At 44.1% G+C, this 17,973-nt stretch overlaps 1 protein-coding gene across 1 annotated transcript in view; it reads left to right on the forward strand.

The window, feature by feature from the left end:
* LOC146185572 (uncharacterized) overlaps positions 1–17,140 on the forward strand; it is a 34,854-nt gene extending 17,714 nt beyond the window's left edge. The window contains exons 5-9 of the mRNA XM_084607860.1: positions 391–600; positions 2,102–2,211; positions 9,676–9,787; positions 15,285–15,587; positions 16,813–17,140. Of these exons, the coding sequence (XP_084463986.1) occupies positions 391–600; positions 2,102–2,211; positions 9,676–9,787; positions 15,285–15,587; positions 16,813–16,953 (876 nt within the window). The 3' untranslated portion in view covers positions 16,954–17,140. The remainder of the gene's footprint in view (positions 1–390; positions 601–2,101; positions 2,212–9,675; positions 9,788–15,284; positions 15,588–16,812) is intronic.
* Positions 17,141–17,973: the final 833 nt, after the last annotated feature.

Consider the following 17,973-nt stretch of genomic DNA (forward strand, 5'->3'; position numbering starts at 1 on the left):
CGGGGGATGTAATTACACGTTATCGCTCGTAGATTGTGCGATGCCATTGCACGTTAAAGAATCTTAGGCGGTGGAAATTCCCCGTGTCCTCCGCTGCTGTGCCCATCATAGTGGAGGGCTCCAGAAATTTCGACTGCCTGAGGTATTAGCTATTACATCCGTGGCAGCGCCGAAAAGCCGGTGTGGTTCCTAGCTGCTTGCGGAATGAAGCGATTTTTGAGAGAAAAAATCGAGTGCATATTTCGTGACTGGGAAAACTTGGCTCACTAAGGGAATAGTTATCTTCTCTATCACCTACTTAATACAGTAGGATCCGGTTGTAAACAACTCACGGCAAACATATTATCGCGCTTCATACGCTCGATTACTTCGTTCTTTTTCTCGCGGCAGGCGGTGGCCAGTTCTCAGAAGACGGTAGGTGGCGTGAGCTTCTCTTCGCATCTCGCCACTCTGCGCGAGGGGACGCTGCAGAAACTTCTGACTCTGGACACCGCCAAACTGCAGGAGCTGATCGTCACTCAAAAGATGCTTGCACTGGGTGCGATGGGTCTCAGCCGTGACTCATTACCCGTCGTGCATTTACTGCTGAATGTTTACGAGGTGCTGTTTCTTTCGATACTAGAGTTGTAATAAGTCAAATAATTTGTTATATCTCTGAACTATTGCATGCTCATTGAAAAGCTTTTTCGGCAGTCGGACCCATTCATCTAATGCCCGCACGGGTAATGTTCCTGCAGAATAGGTTTGACAAGTTTTTGACAAAATAAAATTGATTTTTATAGAGCTACAATGATGCCTTGATGTATATTCTTTAGTTAAGCAGAGTAACTGTGCTGTGTAAGATTAGAAAAATATTATACCTTTTGTAATCCAGCTTAAGGCATTAATAAATCGCCTTTCTGTGTTATTAGACTCCAACAAGTTGTCCGCACAGAAAAGAATTCTGACTCTATAGGGCTTCCCTGCACTAGTAAGAAGAACGTGTGGCTGAAATCTTTGCCTATTACTACTAGTAGTAGTAACAGTAGCGGTAAAGATGTTATTCAGGAAGTGAACTAAGTCAGTTGTTTGCTCAATGCCCGAGCGGCAGTCCCTTCTCCGGAACTGCACTGAAAATGGCCGTTTGCCCGGTCGCGCGCCGCAAAAGAATGTTGGGCTTTCAGGGCCTCCCAGGAATCTCTAGTATGGGTGGGGGAGGGGATGAGAAAGAGGGTGGAGTGACGGGACACGATACCACGACGTGAGAGATGTCGGTGGGGACCTGACAAGCCGGGCACGTGCCACAGAATTACGGCATGAAGTTTTGTGTGACGGCCGGAGAAAGGAAAATTTCGGTATGGAGGGGGGGGGGGGGGGGGGGGGAGGCGGCGTGGAAGTCGTCCGTCCATTTTGCCAGACCGCGTAATGGATCAGCCTAGAGTGGGTGCGAAGTGCAATAATATGTAGAATGTCGATGTAGCGAGAGAGGCTTCAGTTCCCAAGATCCAATTCAGGATATAAAGGGACAGTGGTCTGTCGGAGAGCAATGTGGACAGCGGCAATCGTCGTGACGGCAGGCATGTACTTTAGCAAGTGCGTTGTTTTATTCAGGGTTTAATTTGAATATGCATAGAGCAAAAATAGCTTCCAGTTACGTATTTCTTTATTTAACCCTAGCGCACGTTCTTTTTAGTTTTATCGACTGGGGAGGTTGTCAGTTTCAGCCATTGGTTAGTACTACCTACATTGACCAACCAATCTTTACTTTCTCGTATTATTCGCAACACCTCCAGGTAGCCGTCGGCCCTACATCCTTCTCAGATCAGGCATACTTTCCAGGGCATGCACTAAACCTCGATCTAATAAACTTAGGCATTTATCATTTTCAAGTCACGCCCACTCGTTGTACTGACTTACAAATTTTTATAGTTAGGCATTCAAGTGGAGAATAAAGGCTGCAATCGCTTGTCTAAAATTTGATTCCGCCATTCAACCCTGTACATAATGTTTTGGGGACAAATTCCCACAATGTTTATTGCATCGCAAGCTAAAACGAATGTCAAGCGCCATGCCGCCGGGCTTTACTACTACAACGGTAATTTTCCTAATTTCATTTACGCAGTATCTGCAAGCCGCCCTGGAGGAGAGACCAGGCTCGATCACTTTCCTTGGTGCATGGATCATCACCACACACGACGCTCGGTCTTTCGTGAGCGGCTTGAGTCAGCTCCGGTACGTTTCGAGATGATGTTTTGAAGCAAATGCATCACTACGCTGGGTAGAGCCGGTATTCGCGCTGCACTAAATTTACCTTTACTGAGAGCTCATGCATAGCTAGAAATCATACCACATCTAAATTGTTCAATGTAGCCTTGTGGACCGCCTTCGTGTCACACCATAAGGTCATGACTGTAACCCTTTGATCTTTCAAACTTGGAGCTGAGGAAAAAGTAGAAGTCGGTGGAGCACATGATTAAGCATGTGAATGACGTCACATCACGCCATTATGCGATGAACACAACCATGACTTCGGTGGATGCGTAAAGAACGAGGAGCAACCGCGCCTCAACTCAGAGCCAGCCATGAACGCCAGTGACGATGATGCTGCGCTTAGTATGCCATACCGATACCAGCTCACGGATTACGGATTGAAGAGGCGCTGTAGCGGTCATCGCGGCTGCTTTCAAGGCGAAGCTTAAGCGTTCGTTAATTTAAACCGTAAAGGCATCGTAAAGGCACGCAAACAGCACCGGTCTCTCAGCGTTCTTGAAGGCTATGACAAACAAATCACAAGGCCTGCTTGCACGAAACATTCTTAAGGCTGTTTTAGCCAAGTGAAAGAGTTTTCAGGGGCAACTTTCCAGGGAATGACATTTAAACAACAAGATCAAAACTTTGATCAGGTGTCGAAAATAGTCGCGGCAAAATCCTACCCCGATGCGCGGGCCGGAAAACAGCAAAAACAAATATCAACGCTCTCTCATGCTCTCCTCCAGAAAACCAGATTCCTCGTTCTCTACGCTGGCCAGACGAGCCGCGTGGTCGACGTCAAACCGGAGGCGGAATTCATTAGTCAGCCTTTCTGACTGAAGGGGGAAGGGTGGGCATAGAGCACTAATTGTGTCAGCCATTCACTACGCGCTTTTCCATCACGCCTTCATGCTACGCACAAGCATACAACCACACACAAAAAAGTCATTTAGTTTCTTCTCCAAGTCCATGTGCGCTGCAGGTCGCTGTGTGTACGTGCTGTCCATGCAGCTGCGTAAGAATGCACACAAAAACCTTAGACGAATATATGTACACAAACACACACAGACACGCCTACGTGCACCGGCCTGCTAGCCCCTCGTTCGTGCTTCGATGAGAGCGGATAAGGGGACGGGAGGGAGAGAGGGCGGGACTCCTTTCTCGGCCTTCGAACAAAGGAACCTGTGGGTCCCTCTGCACGTTGAGGACTCTACCCAACAGTCACGGGACATCAAGAACGAAGACAAAAAAAGCAAAATCGGTTGCATGCGATAACTAACTGCGCTACTAATTATTCTCAACAAAACATGCTTGCTGTCTCCGAGGGGCGAAGCCTCGCAGTCACTGGGGAAGAGAACATTTTGTGGAGAGCAATCAAGGTCCTGACATTCAGGATGTGCTATCTTACACACAAACCCTGGCCTCAAGACGTCATTTCAGTTGGAGCCTAGAAAAAAACCGTCAGTGAGTCATTGGCTACTATTAAGTATAAAGCTCGATACACTCACGCAACTTGATAAATGGACGTCTCCTGTCAATGACAAAGTGGCAGCTCTTGAACGTATGTACATTGCGCCAATTCGTGCGTCAGGTAGACGACCTTGAGAATCGAAGTAGACGTTCGAACCTAATCATTTATGGCCTAACAGAGGCGGAAGATGAAACAATTGATTGTCTTGAAAAGAATGTGGTAGAAGATGTGAAAAATGGTAAACTTGGCGTGACCATCGCAGTTGTAGAAAGAATACATCGTATACGCGCAAAGCAAGATTATAAAACTAGAGCAGAAATTTTCAAATTGCTTTATTATATGGACAAGACCAAAATTTTGACCAACTATCCATAGCTAAAATTTTTCGATATTGGTTAGCGAAGATTTCTCTCTGAGAGTGAGAAACATATGAAAAAGGTAGTGAGAAAGCTGCAAGCGAAATCGAGACAATAAATAAAAGGTTTCAGTGGGGTGCGACAAGATCAAGGTCAATGATGAATTTTTTGTCTGCGATAAAAGTAAAAACGACAAGGTACCTTTAGCAAAAACGTCCGTCAGCCAGAGCAAAGAATGGTACAACCTAAGACGACGAAAGCATTAGTCGTAGCGAAAATAAATGGCCGCAGTATGCCAGTAAAGTGGTTGATTTTGAGGAATTCGTTGTCTAACATAGCCCAGATGTTACTGAAACTCGGCTGTATTCCTATATTTCCAGCGAGCATATATTTCCACCAGGATACCTATTTATACGTAAAGACACACCTACACGTCGCGGAGGCGTTGCAATTTTAGTCAAAAGTAATATATTCTGCGCCCCGCTGCCAGATGTTGATGGTATTGAGGAAATCTGGGGCAAGATAACGTTTAATCAGACCAAATACTTTGTTTGCACAATGTACCGACCACCTAATGCAGACGTAGATGCTCTCAACGCCATGTACCAGCATCTAAAAAGCTATCTTAAGTGGCGACTATAATCTTCCTGGCATATCTTGGGAAGCTTTAGACCCTGGACCTACAGGTAAGGATAGCCCAGAAGCACTGCTTGAATGATTAGTTTCCGGCTGAACCAAATTACACATGAACCGACATCAGTTACACCAACAAGCAGCAACACCCTCGATCTAACATTCGTGACACTATTCTATCCCAAAATATTTCTTGAAAAATTGTTTAAGGCATCTCAGACCACAAAGCTGTGTGCTCGATAGACCTTCCTGCACACCGACAACCGAACCAAACTCGAAAACTGGTATATGATTGGAAAAATGAAGACGATGTCTCTATCCTTGACCATTTAGCCTAAAATTTCTCTGAATTTTCGCTGCTCTAAGCCGGCGCCTAAGTTACCGTGCACGACCTGCGGGACGTACTAAAACCTACAATTAACCATTGCTTGTCACTCTATGTATTCAAGAAATTAAAAAGAGTTCAGAAAAGTAACCCATCGTTATCCCGAGATAGCATACATATGAAACTCAGAATATCACGTCTGCGGAAAACCAAAAACAAGCGGCCAGTCAATCACTACCAGGAGGAAATTCGTGAACTATCAATTACACTAAAGTATACTGTTACGCTAAGTAAAAATATGTAAACATTACATTGAAGAATGTCATACGTTCAGCTCCTAACAAGTTTTCCAGCTATAAACTCATACAAGCGTAAAAACAGCAAATTGTTTGAACGAGAAGCACCTCATAAAGCAAGCAAATTATCCGATTATTTCAAATCTACTTTTACCGTTGATAATGGCGTTAGCTCTTCCTTATCGCACTAACAAAGAACCATTGGACAGCTAGATGAGCTATCTTTAACAGGGCAAAGCATTTCGTCTTTACTGCTGAACATTAACGCAAAAAAATATCCTGGTCCGGACAATATTCAAAATCCGTTTTTCTTAAAAGGTATGGCAAATGGATGTCTAAATACCTCCGGCTTCTCTACAATAAATTTCTAGCTTTTAGCGACATACCTGAAAAATGGAAAACAGCTAAAATGTTTCCAACTCGTAAATCTGGAGCCATTAATAACCGCGCAGACTACCAATCCAATTTCTCTAACTTGTACGTTATGCAAGATACTAGAGCGCGTTTTACTCAAGCACCTCATAACTTGTATTGAACAGAACGATATACCCAATAACAATCAACATGACCTCAGGGAGGGCTTGTCCATAACAACTAAATTACTTCTAGAAACCTTACATGACTTAGCAACGACGATTGACATGCGTGGCGAAACCGATATGCAGTTCCTAGACCTTTTAAAAGCCTTTGGCCGCGTGTCCTGCCCAAATTTATCCTACAAAGTCGAATATTTTCTCGGAACTAAAACAATTACTGGTTGGATAGCAGCCTATCTTTCTGATCGAAAACAATTTGTCCAGTTTCAAGGATGCGCATAAGAATTTGTGAAAGTAACTTCAGGAGTCCCGCAAGGCACAGTCTTAGCACTGATTCTTTTCCTAATCTTTATAAATGACATAAATAACAGGACTGAAGCTACTTTTTGTATGTTTGCGGACGATTGAGTAACATACAATCAATATATCAGCCAATAAGATTAACTCGTGGTAAAAAAATCGCTTGAAAAAAAACATTAAACTGTTACGAAGAATGGCAGGTGGCACTTAGTTTAGAAAAAACAATAGTGATGACTGTATCAAGGCAAAAGAAAGCGCTGATATTTCCATACAAAATTGCTGACTAAGCAATAAACTTTGTCATTGAATATAAATATTTTGGTAAAATCATACCATGCGACCTAAATGGGACAAGCATGTTTCATATGTGACGTCCAAAACCTTTTTCTGCTCTTTGCTCGATAAGACGTTCCTTACAGTTCGCCAGATCCGAAACTAAACTGCTTACATGCACCTTCCTCGCGCTATCAATCACAGAGTAACACATAATATGCTGGTTCTCAAGGACAAAGAATTTGATTGCCAAACTTGAAAACATCCAACCCAAGGCCGTAAGGTTTGTCTACAATAGGTATCGCAGACTTGACTCTCCCTCCGAACTTCTTGGACAGGCTGGTCTTACCCCCGTATTCACGAACCAACCTTTACCTTCCCTTTCTAGGTTCTCACCTTTGCGGCTCCTTATCGCGATTCAGAAACCAGCCTTCCCTTTAAACTACACCTTTAGCCGACCTTTCGGGCTCGGAAAGGGAGCGTTCGCTAAGGTAGCGTCTGACCTACCTTCAGCAGCTCCTTTATACCACGGTACCACTTCGGTGATCGGTGGAACGAAGCTGCATTTACAAATATCATAATTTATAACGTAGTTTCAGGAGTATCGGAGTGCCGTCCGGCGAGGCGTCAACAGCGCTGTCAAACACCCCACGATGGCAGCACCTCCTCGACCGCCGTAAACACCGCCGTGGTAGCCCCTCCTGCAAACCGTGCGCGAACGACACGGCGGATCGCTAGCGCCGATGTCCGAAATAAAGCGTGATAAATTTGTTGGCGTCTGGAGTACTGAGCCGAATATCAAGAATGAAGCACTCGTGAGGATCGTTGACCAGCAGCAAATTGCTGGTATGAGCGATAGCCGCGATACAAGCAAATTTCTACTCAAGCCAGCTGCCGCCGGTGCATTGCGGTTCATTCGGTCTGCTTTTACTAGCTCTGCGATTAATGTGTCGCCAGACATGATCCTATCATTATTTTACTATTGTAGAACAGGTTAAAAATAAGGCGGTTTCATAAGTAGACTATTTACGATAGCGTTGATCAGTTCCAAAGCGCCGACCGCCGCGGCTTCGAAGCGAAACAATTTAGGCCTAGCGACGACTAGGGACGGTCACGCACGGCGCCGTCGTGCGCCGCGCTCTCGGTAAGTGTAACGTAGCTCAGCCTGCTCGCTGCATCCCGTGCTGAAAGCGTTGCAAACTCGTGTACTTTCATGATAGAGCTAAGGCCGCACATTTTTTGACGTTCCGTTCAGCAACAAGCCGGTCAAATGATACTGCAGGCAGGACGGGGCTTCAGTACGCAGTCGCTGTGCTGTCGGCCGTAACCGAAGACGTCGGGCGGTAGAGTAGACACCGCCTGTTTTATGCATCGATCTTTAAACGTGATGAAGTTGGAAAATGAATAACATTGTGAAGCAGACCCGCTCGTACGCTTTGCGCACTCGGGCGCCGACGATCGAGTAGCCTCCGTCAACAGACGCCTCGCAGTTAACGACGCAAACCGAGGTCGCCAAGCTCGGTTTGTGATAACCGCGGAACCACGGTTTGATCCGCCGTAGCATGGTTTCGCGTAACCGCGGTTAACCCTGCCCGGCCGCTCCTGTGACTGCTGATCGCCCTGTGCTTCTATGGTGCAGGGTCATTTCAAGTTGCGACAGGTGATCCCGTGAGGCCGTACCATCTGCGTACTGGTGATCTTGCTGCGTGGTTTGCCGTCTGCATGCCCCTGACGACTTATTCTCAAGGGAATATGCAGACAATAAAATAAAAACGATACTCGCGGAGCTTTATCTTAAATTCTTCTTTAAAAAAGACAGGATGGCGTTCGCGCAATGATAACCACGATCACCACTTGTACTACGTTTTCCGGCTAGCAGACGACGCGCACACTGTCTTGTAGTACTGTTGACAAGGTCTACTAGAACGCCACGCTCATTCTCCGTAAATGAGCATCTTTTTTTTTTTTTTTGGTTCCCATTTTGAGACACCAAAAAAAAAAAATACGAACGCTCACACAATGCAGCACGAAGCACATGGCAGCTCTTGTACGTATTTAACTGCAATTTCTAGGATAAAAACAACCTACGCGAACATATGCTGCTGATTGAAACATTATTATTTGTTTAGCCTCGCTACCATATCGCTTACAACCGCGCTAAGGCGCCTCTTCCGGAAGGCTGCCCTAAGGTGGGTCTTTGAAACACGGCTTGGCCTTTGCGTGACCATCCCCTTTCCGTTACCTTTATGAAGGTTGCCTTTGCAGTTGCAGGAAGGTAAAGGTTAGGCCGGTTTGTGAATACGGAGGTTAGCATTTTTAGTGCTCGAGCAAAAAATGCACGAATCAAGTGCGTTTATGTTCTTCTAACTGGAGCCCTTAAAATTGACCGCAATATATACAGTTCCCTGTTACCACATAGAAACGAAAGAACGCGACATTCGAAGCATTTGGTTGAGTATCGAGGACACAGCGATACATTCATGTTCTCTTTCTTCCCCTGGCGGTCCGCGAATGGAATGATTTAGCCGATGAAGTGGTTAATTGGTAATCACTAAATAATTTCACTGCAGTGCTCGCAACTGTTCTTTGAGTATCCTGTATATGTGTAGTCTAACCTCTACAAATATTGTAAAACATGTATCTTCAGGGTGATTGTACTGTATCACATTCCTATCTTTTTTTTTCTATTTCTTGTTTCACACTGCCATATAGAAATATATAAAGATTAGACAGGTGTGGATTGCCAATATTCCTGCCATTTTTTGTTTCCATTTTATGCTCGAAACCTGCAACAGCTTCCACAAGGAAGCTAGCAGTATGTGTCAAATGAATAATTTTTGACATCGGCCTTTTAAGCATTGATCACTTGCACGGCTGCTTAAGACAGCAGTGAAAACTGGGCATAAGCCTCGACTTATTTAGATTCGACTCATCGTGTCAGAGCAAGCAAATGGCAGTGAATTGCTGAAGCCTGCCGAGACAGGGAGCTATCTCTAAAATAGATAAGTTATTTCAGTCCCGTTAAGGACTTCATCAGAGATAACATGCAGTGGTAGACAGGAACACATTTGTTCTCAGTGGGCATGAAAAATGTACTCGTTTATAATCTCCATCTAGTTCGTGAATTAGCAGTGGATTTATGAGCAGTGGCATGAAAAGATGTCACAGTAAGAATAGACGAGCGGCTAGTGTTTAAAAAAATCAGAATGTTTGAAAATATCTTTTTTTAGCGATTTTTATTATTTCTGCTCTTTAGGGACATCGACGTCGTCATAATACAGACACACATAACAATGACGGCAAGCAACGGACCTTGCCGTGCCCACCTGATCAGCCAAGCAGACGGAGACGGCGAGGTTCCAAACTTCGTAAGTAAAAGAACGAACTCTTTCTCCACTGTAACAAGAGATGAAGATGGAATCAGACTCGTTTACTGCATGCAACCATTCTACATTCCGAAGGCAGATACCTTAATACCACTTTCTTTTTTTAGCGTGTCGAAAATTTCTATAAAACGAGAATTCACTTCGGGTTTATTTTAGCTCTCGGGCTCTTTCCAGGGCTACGGCGGGCACCATGTGAAATATACAATGTCTTAGTTCGCTGATGACAAAATACATTAGCCTTTATCATTTTTTTTTCAATCGCTTGTTATATTTGCCTGCTTAATTGAAGCTTATCTTACAAATACTAAGCGTACCAGAAAAAAATTCCATAGAAAAAATTCTAGCGCGCATTACACTGCACACAAATCTCCCCCTGACACTCCACTTAACGCAGTAGCATAGCGCCTGTGAGCAAATCGGTCGTAGTGCTTTGCGTCGTATGAAAGGGCGCGCAGACATCAAATTTTCGTTGCATTTTTTGTTATGTTAACGATGCTTAATTCATTACTGTGCATGGATCACCAAATAATTTTTTCCTAAGACAGTTAAATGACTGATAGCAGATTTTTTTTTCTGTAATCTCTTCTATTTTTGGTTACAACACCTAAGGGAGGGCTATGACTTCATTGTTAACTCTATTTCGCGTGAGCGATAAAGACTGCGATATACTCACTGCATCGACGCTCTTTTGGATTCCTGTTCATTATGCTTGCTGGATCTTGCTTTCTGAATCAAAATTAAAAAGCGATTATATCACAGTTTTTCATCCCTCACGCAACTTAAGCTCACGTTCGATGTCACGGCCAGCGATCGGCTGTTTGAACCGATACCAAAACAGATTAGAAAAGTAAATCAATTCTATATCATTAGCGGTTGTAGGCAAGTAGCGCGTGGTGATCCATGTAATATTGGACACATATTTCAAACATTAAACCACGTAACGAAGAAAACAGCTGCCTGTTCTTCATTAACGCCCAGACATGCGCCTGGCATACCGTTGTCAGTTTCAGAAGGCCTCCCTTGCAGGAATTTTCCCTCCAACATTAATAAACTGCAACACTGACTCCCTCTTTCGTTGGTGGATAGGCTGCTCGCGGACACAATCGCTCTAGTATACTCTTGCTGCTCATTTCCTAATCCTGACTGCCCATCGTGCAGCTATACTGAGGCACTCGATCAAAACCTCCTTTCCTGTTCTGCCTACGACAGCCACAGCAAGACTCTTATCTAAGTTATCGCAAACTAACGGCTTCATTATTGCCAGCACTGCTGTTCATGCACCCGTGCACCCAGTGTTTCTGTCCTACATTTGCATAGGCAGTGAAAGCGCGCCACATGCACTCATGCACTCCGGCTTTTAGCCGCTCCTCTGCCTCATCAACAGAACATCTCTGCTATGTGTGTGTTTGTGAGTGAGTGTGTGTGTGTGTGTGTGTGTGTGTGTGTGTGTGTGTGTGTGTGTGTGTGTGTGTGTGTGTGTGTGTGTGTGTGTGTGTGTGTGTGTGTGTGTGTGTGTGTGTGTGTGCGCGTGCGTGCGTGCGTGCGTGCGTGCGTGTGCGTGTGCGTGTGCGTGCGTGTGCGTGTGCGTGTGCGTGTGTGTGTGTGTGTGTGTCGTGAATTTCCACTAGTTGTACGCGATTGCTTCCAATTGTTATCGAGTGCTTGTATTTCATATTGTTTTTCAGTAATTCTATCAAGCAATAATTTGACAAACAATACCATTTTGGAGAATCTATTACTTTTTTTCCTGTTGTGATTACCGGTAATCAAGTTTCCGTGCCGATGCTACTGCGTCAAGGTTTTCGGTCGCACGACTGTGCGTATGGCTGCTTGGCGATTCGCGATATATAGTCTTCTTCACTGGTGTAGGTGGCGCCCGCTGTGGGTGTTTCTTGCAGCACGACGTGCCTAAATAATTCGTTCCAATAGAGAAACGGCTTTTTTTTACTTTAGACTTTGGGTTTGAAAAATAAAAAACAAACTGTGAGAACTGCTGAACCTTCAGTGGAGACGCGTCATCATTCTTTAAGGCGAAATCCCGTGCGCGAGAGTTGTGCCCGAGATGTACGCGAGATCTGTGCGTCGGATCATGGCATGGGGACCTGTGCATCGGATCTGTGTGCTGATGTGTCACTCGCCAATCATCCTGATGACGTCATCAGAAAAATAACAATCTTCCCTTCACCGGCAATCGGGCATCGATGCCTCGGATCCCCAGCCGAATGCTTTAAGCAACTGCGCCATGTCCGGAATAGGGAAACACACATCATAATTATTCTTGTCTGCCGTGAGGATGATAGTAGCGATGACAATGACGCTGCAATTAGTGATAATGACAATGATGACAGTAGCAATGATAGCAATCACGCATATAATTGATAATGATAATGGGAGCGAACGTGTTGCACTGTGTGCAGCAGGAACGCTCCGGCTTTCGCATTTCTACTGCGTAGTTTCCACTGTGCTCTCGGAACTTTCATTTTTCCGTGCTTTCGCCCAACCTATCGGATTCGCCCGATACTACAATCGCGGACCTCGTCCGCACTCTACCAGATACATAGATTAAAAGAAGGTATACGTTCATTGCACAGCTGGAGAGTGTGTTGCAGGTGGAACTTGAAGAAGACAATTTTTACTGCAAAGCCCGACTTTTGCAGTTTTCAGAGACATGACCTGCTTCGGCGATTGTATGTGTTTTTGTATCAAAACACATACTATCGCCGCACGCGCTATACAATAAATACCATGCACGAAGGATAGTGCGGCGATGGTATGGTGCACTCGTGCATGAGTCAGAAAATCTTGTCTGCTCCTTCTGGCGCGGGTTTGAAACCCAGTCGCGGAAGCTGTTTTTTCTTTTTCTTAGTGTCCAGTCGCCCGGGCAGGCTATCATCACAGTCTCTGTCCACGCACTCTGGCGACACCACCCATGCGACAAGAAATGATGTGGCGTTGAAAATGAATATTGAAAATCTAGCGTATTTCAAATGAGAAGCAGATTCTGATGCCCGAACAAAACGCTATAGAGGCAAGCTTTTTCAGGGTTTCATCACCCTTACCTGTGCCGCCTTTTCACAGAACCAAGTGCGAAGAGCGGCGCTTCATGGAGGACGTATAAACTGGTCTCAAAGCAAAATGTAACATGCACAATGTGTTGGTACGCGGTACAGCTCCACGGTATCGCTCTAGTATTCATAAGAAACAGTTGCGAGCGCTGCAGTTGACGCTTTCACGAGAAAACTTTGCATGATCAGCCAACTCTGAAAAACAAAATCCAAGGAAGCAGTAGCCTCCCACAAGCAGAGAATGAGGAAGTATGGTAATTTTCGGAGTAGCCAGCTTTTGTATGAAAGTCACTGCTGAGTAGGCCGAGAGAACCAGCCGAGAGAACGTTCCTTGGCGTAGCCTTTTTTTTCTACCGCATCCTGCCACGGCCAATGGCGAGCGCTTCACTTTTTGCTTTAGCTTTTGCTCTCCTTCGAAGTACATTTGAGGAAAGGGGAGCTCTTTTGCATGGTCCTCCAAGCCGAGTTCGAAACTCCAGCGGATGAATTTCAGAGTTGTGGACAGACACCTCCTCTACATATTTTCTATACGCACGTTTCGCGGACATCTTCTGCAACACAATTAAGCGAAATCTTACCCGAAAGTATCTGTGAAGCACGCGCTACGAACAAGACGGTTGGAAGTGTCTGCTTGGCAAAAGGAATAATGCCACGCAGGGGCCCAGTTAGTGTACCAGCGCATTCTTTATATAATGTTCAAACTTATCGCAGAGAATTGATCGTAGCCTTCGAATGCTTCGGATGCCAAATGAACTGCGTGCGTTTTAGGATAACCACACGACACGAAAGTGCACAAAACATTAATAAAACCAAAGTGACGAACCGAGAAATCGCACCCTTGAACAGTGAGGAGGCCACATCCGAAGCACTGTCTTCTCGGCATGCCTTAATTGGGCGTCCGTAATAAATGGAGGGTAGGGCCGCTACGTTTTTCACTTGTTATCAGTAATAATTCATCTGACTCTAGCACTGTGACACAAACTGCTGGCGAAACGATTCACATGAGCTATTTGTAGTATTTTGATTTTTATCTTAATTAGTCACTGAGGTTTATTGCGAAAAAGTTTAATTTTATGGCCCGGTACACCATTCTTAAGTTGCTGACGTGTTTAGGGACCACCTCGTTTACTTTTCCCTACCAACTGACATTCCAAGTTGTCCCTTTTCCCGCAATCAAGGGAAGCTCGTGGAATATGAGAAAAAAAAATATGTCCCTTCGAGCATATGCACTATATTACGTCGGTGGCAAATGCGTTTTCACTGAACGAAGCATCATGGTGTAATATATACAGCACGCTACCATTTACGTTAATTTATTTACTGGTCATCAAAGAAACTATCTCCCGACCAGCAGGTAGCTGTTATAGCTTGGCAAATGCAGAAAGCCCCATCAGGCAGAATGCACCACAGGAAAACGGATCTTGTTCTCTTTTGCGCATCTTCAGAAGCTATACTTGCGCCAGTGTCACATGGTAGCCTATTGTGCAAATATTTTCTAAGGTCGGAGAGAAGCTATTTTACGCGAACTCTCGCCTCGCACAAACATTTTACTCGGCAGTGTTGCTTCCTTTTCCTTAATTTATTTCGAAAGGTGGTATGGTATTGACTTTTCTGCGGATTTAAACTACACATTGGCAGGAACCACTAAACAGGGTTATTTAAGGTAATTAGTGACTGAAGTAATTAGGTATATATAACCGCTTTTAGTTCGATAACTTTGACACAAGCCATAGCTGAGGTTTTGTTTTTGCAGATATCTTTCTTTTTCTTAGATCTCTTTTTTCTTCGTAGATATTCGTACAAACTGTTTTATGGTGTTAGCGGGAATACCTGGTATATACAGATATATTCCGAAAAAAAAAATTGTAGAGTGGGTCTTTCGCCGAGCAACTCACTTCATACATTGCATGGACGCAAGGGCCTTATCATCGCTCTCTTTTGAGCTTTATTAGAACGGCCAAGTTTTTTTTGTTTCATTTAATACCCCCTTTAATTTATTTACAAATTCCATTATGGCCTGAAGCAATAAACAACGCTATTAAAAAGCACACAAAAAAGAACACAGCAGACACGCGTGGATATCTTCTGATCAGAGCCTTGAACAAGTATCAATCATGATGCTGATTTTTTCAGTTAACCTGTTTATTATCTACAGCGGCCCCTTCAGTTTTCTTGGAAAATAACTTTCTTTGTGTGTTCAATATTGTGCTAACATCTCATACTTCTTTTTTTTTATAATAAACCAAAGGTCCCAATTCAGTGCATGTTTTTATAACCAAATTTGAATATGTGCGAGAGTTAATTTTTCGTTCTGAATAATTCTTATATCAGTCCTCTTTGAACGGCATACAGACTTTCCAAAGTGATAACTGTATTTCATTGCCACCTTTTAAGAAATGCACTTGAACGCGCAGTCTGTAGCCAAGGACACCATCACGCGACTGCGCGAGCATGCCATTGGAAGTCCACGAGTTCTGCTGTCTTCAACCATGGCCGTGATGGGTTATTCGGGGGCAAAGGACGGCCCCTCGATAAACTACGGCAAGAGGGCGTGCGAGCAATCCTATGTGCTCGACATCGACGCCGTATGCCACAGAACGCTGGGCAACCTGGAGAGGAGCTACGTGTCACGTGACATGTCCACGTACATCTCCTTCAAGCAGGCCAGCATACCATACATGTTCGCCTTCGAGAGCAAAGAATCTCTGAAGGACAAGGTGGGTCATTATGAACTAGCTAACACAGCGAAGAGCTTGTATAGATATATTCCAGATCATTTGTAAGCTCATTTTCAATGGCATCTAAATAACAGTGTCTCTTGGCAGTAAATTGTTCGGTGTAGCTGGTTGCAAAAACGAACACTTTCCATTCGCCAATCCTCCACTGGGCATCATACGATTGCCCAAGTGTACTGTTTTCGCGCCAGAAGGAAGAGTAAGGTCGGAGGTTTTTTCTCAATGTCGCCAGTTTGTGCAATGCGAAACCGGTGGCGATGCAAGTATAAAGCTGAGCTCAAATGTATCAGTAAGGTTTTCTGCTTATATTGAAGATTGCTGGTATGGATGCAGGCAGCCCTGTACCTTATTTCACATCTGTTTCTTGCAGACGGAACTGCAAACACAGTAGCGCTGTGCCGTGTTCTCCCGTTTGAATGCTGCTGAGAAATACCAGCCAAGCCGTAGTATTTAAGTAATTGCTTATGCTTGACACTACTGAGGAGACAAGTTTTGCAGACTTACGTGCGACACTGTCGCCACACTTTTTAAGGCATTATATGTTTTTTTTTTTTTAGTAACGTAGTTTTACGAGTTCACGGTGCGTTCAGAGTGATCTACTATACATGTGCGATACACGACCTGTGTTGTTAACAGAGCTCAACTTAGAACATCTAACTGGTCTGGTTGGTGGGACTTGAAGTCCTGAAACGACCCTGGCTATGAGATACGCTTTATTGGAGGGGCTACCAAAATTTCAACCACCTGTGGTTCTTTAACGTGCACTGACATCGCACCGCACACGGGCGACATCAGTTTGGACCTCATTGAAAAGCGGCCGCAGTGGCCGGAATTTGATTGTACGTTCTTAGATTCGGCAATGTAGAGTCCTAACCACTGAGCCACTGTGGCGAGGTCATAAAATAATTGTTGGCTGCTGAATACAGGAGAGATCTATTACCCCTTCCTTTGTACGGTTTCTCTCTTTTCAAAGAAGTTCAACTGCCCTGATGCGCGGCAATCCTGAACTATAATTTTTCATTTTGTTCCTCTCCTTCAAAATTATCTTTTATTAATAGCCAAAGCGTTGCAAGTTATCTTGTCGTTTAATTTTTTTTTTTTGTATGCAAACTTGCATGCTATAAAAATCCTAATGTATTCACAATTTTGGTCCTAACTCGTCTCTCGGTATCTTCCTCTTTTAAAGCAACTGTTCTTACGTTTGCAGGCAAAGGAATTCAGTAACCTGACGGATGGCTGGGCCTTCTTCGATGCACACCGGGATACCTACTGGCCGTGCCGCAGGGGCCGCGCTTACGAGCGGCTTAAATTCGGCATCTCTGAAATGCGGCGTCAGGGGCAGTCCTGATTAAATCCCCTGTCGCTGCAGTGCTACTCATCGCGTTCGAAACACACGAGCAAATGAAGTTCAGGGTGCCTTGTGTTTTAGATCGTGAAAAAGTCGGAATGGACGTCTTTGACTTGTCCTGTTCTTGTATCACCCGCAGATGAATGCAAACGTTTTCCCAGAGAAAATACATGATGGGGTACCTATTTAAATGCTATACAATGCGCACCTTTCTGCTTTTAACGCCACTTAGACATTTGTAGTGGCGTCAATTTATTTTAAATGGTGGTCAGAGCTTCATGGGTACCATAATGTAATAATTTATTTAAAGGCGAAGCGCCTTTGGAGCATCAAGCTGGCCGGGACATTTTATCGAATAAATTTGATGATTATAATAGTTCTGAGAACTATTTGGAACTTATTTAATGCTTAAACTAAACCGGATTTCTTTTACAATGGATTTGTTCAATATTATTTTTGCTTGAAAATTGTGCTTAAAGATGATTCTTTATTTGGAAGATGGAGCTTTGTGTGTAACTCCATGGTGGCCTGCTTTAATAAAGTCTAGAAGACCGATGAAAGGCTCGAGTTGAGAGCGCCGTATGAAGGCCGCTAAAAAATAATAGAAGCTGGTGCATCTTCCCTCTCATAATTCAACATTTGAAATGCGGGTAATAAATTGCTAATTAAGTAGATATCACAGGCTATTACCTCAGCAAGCGCACAGCAACAGATTGATTGGATTCTGCGTTTTCCAGCTTTGAATAGCATAGAAAGGAACAGAGGCATTCTGAAGAGATTAATATCGAATCTCAAGCCACTATAGAAGTTGCGCTTCCCAAATGCGCTTACATAATCTTCAAGCTATAATATAATTGGCCTGAAATCATCGAAAAATAACTTCTCTGGTGTGGAATGTTCCACTAGAACAAAATGGGCGACGCGTTATTTTAAATTTGTTTGCATAAAAGGAGAGAAATCAATGTTAGCGTTACTTTCATCACTTCAACAAATTGGATCCTGGCATAGGACGGATAGAAG

The sequence above is a fragment of the Amblyomma maculatum genome, chromosome 6 (genome assembly GCF_055883805.1).
Source record: "Amblyomma maculatum isolate TAMU_Amacu chromosome 6, ASM5588380v1, whole genome shotgun sequence".
NCBI classification, from domain to species: domain Eukaryota; kingdom Metazoa; phylum Arthropoda; class Arachnida; order Ixodida; family Ixodidae; genus Amblyomma; species Amblyomma maculatum.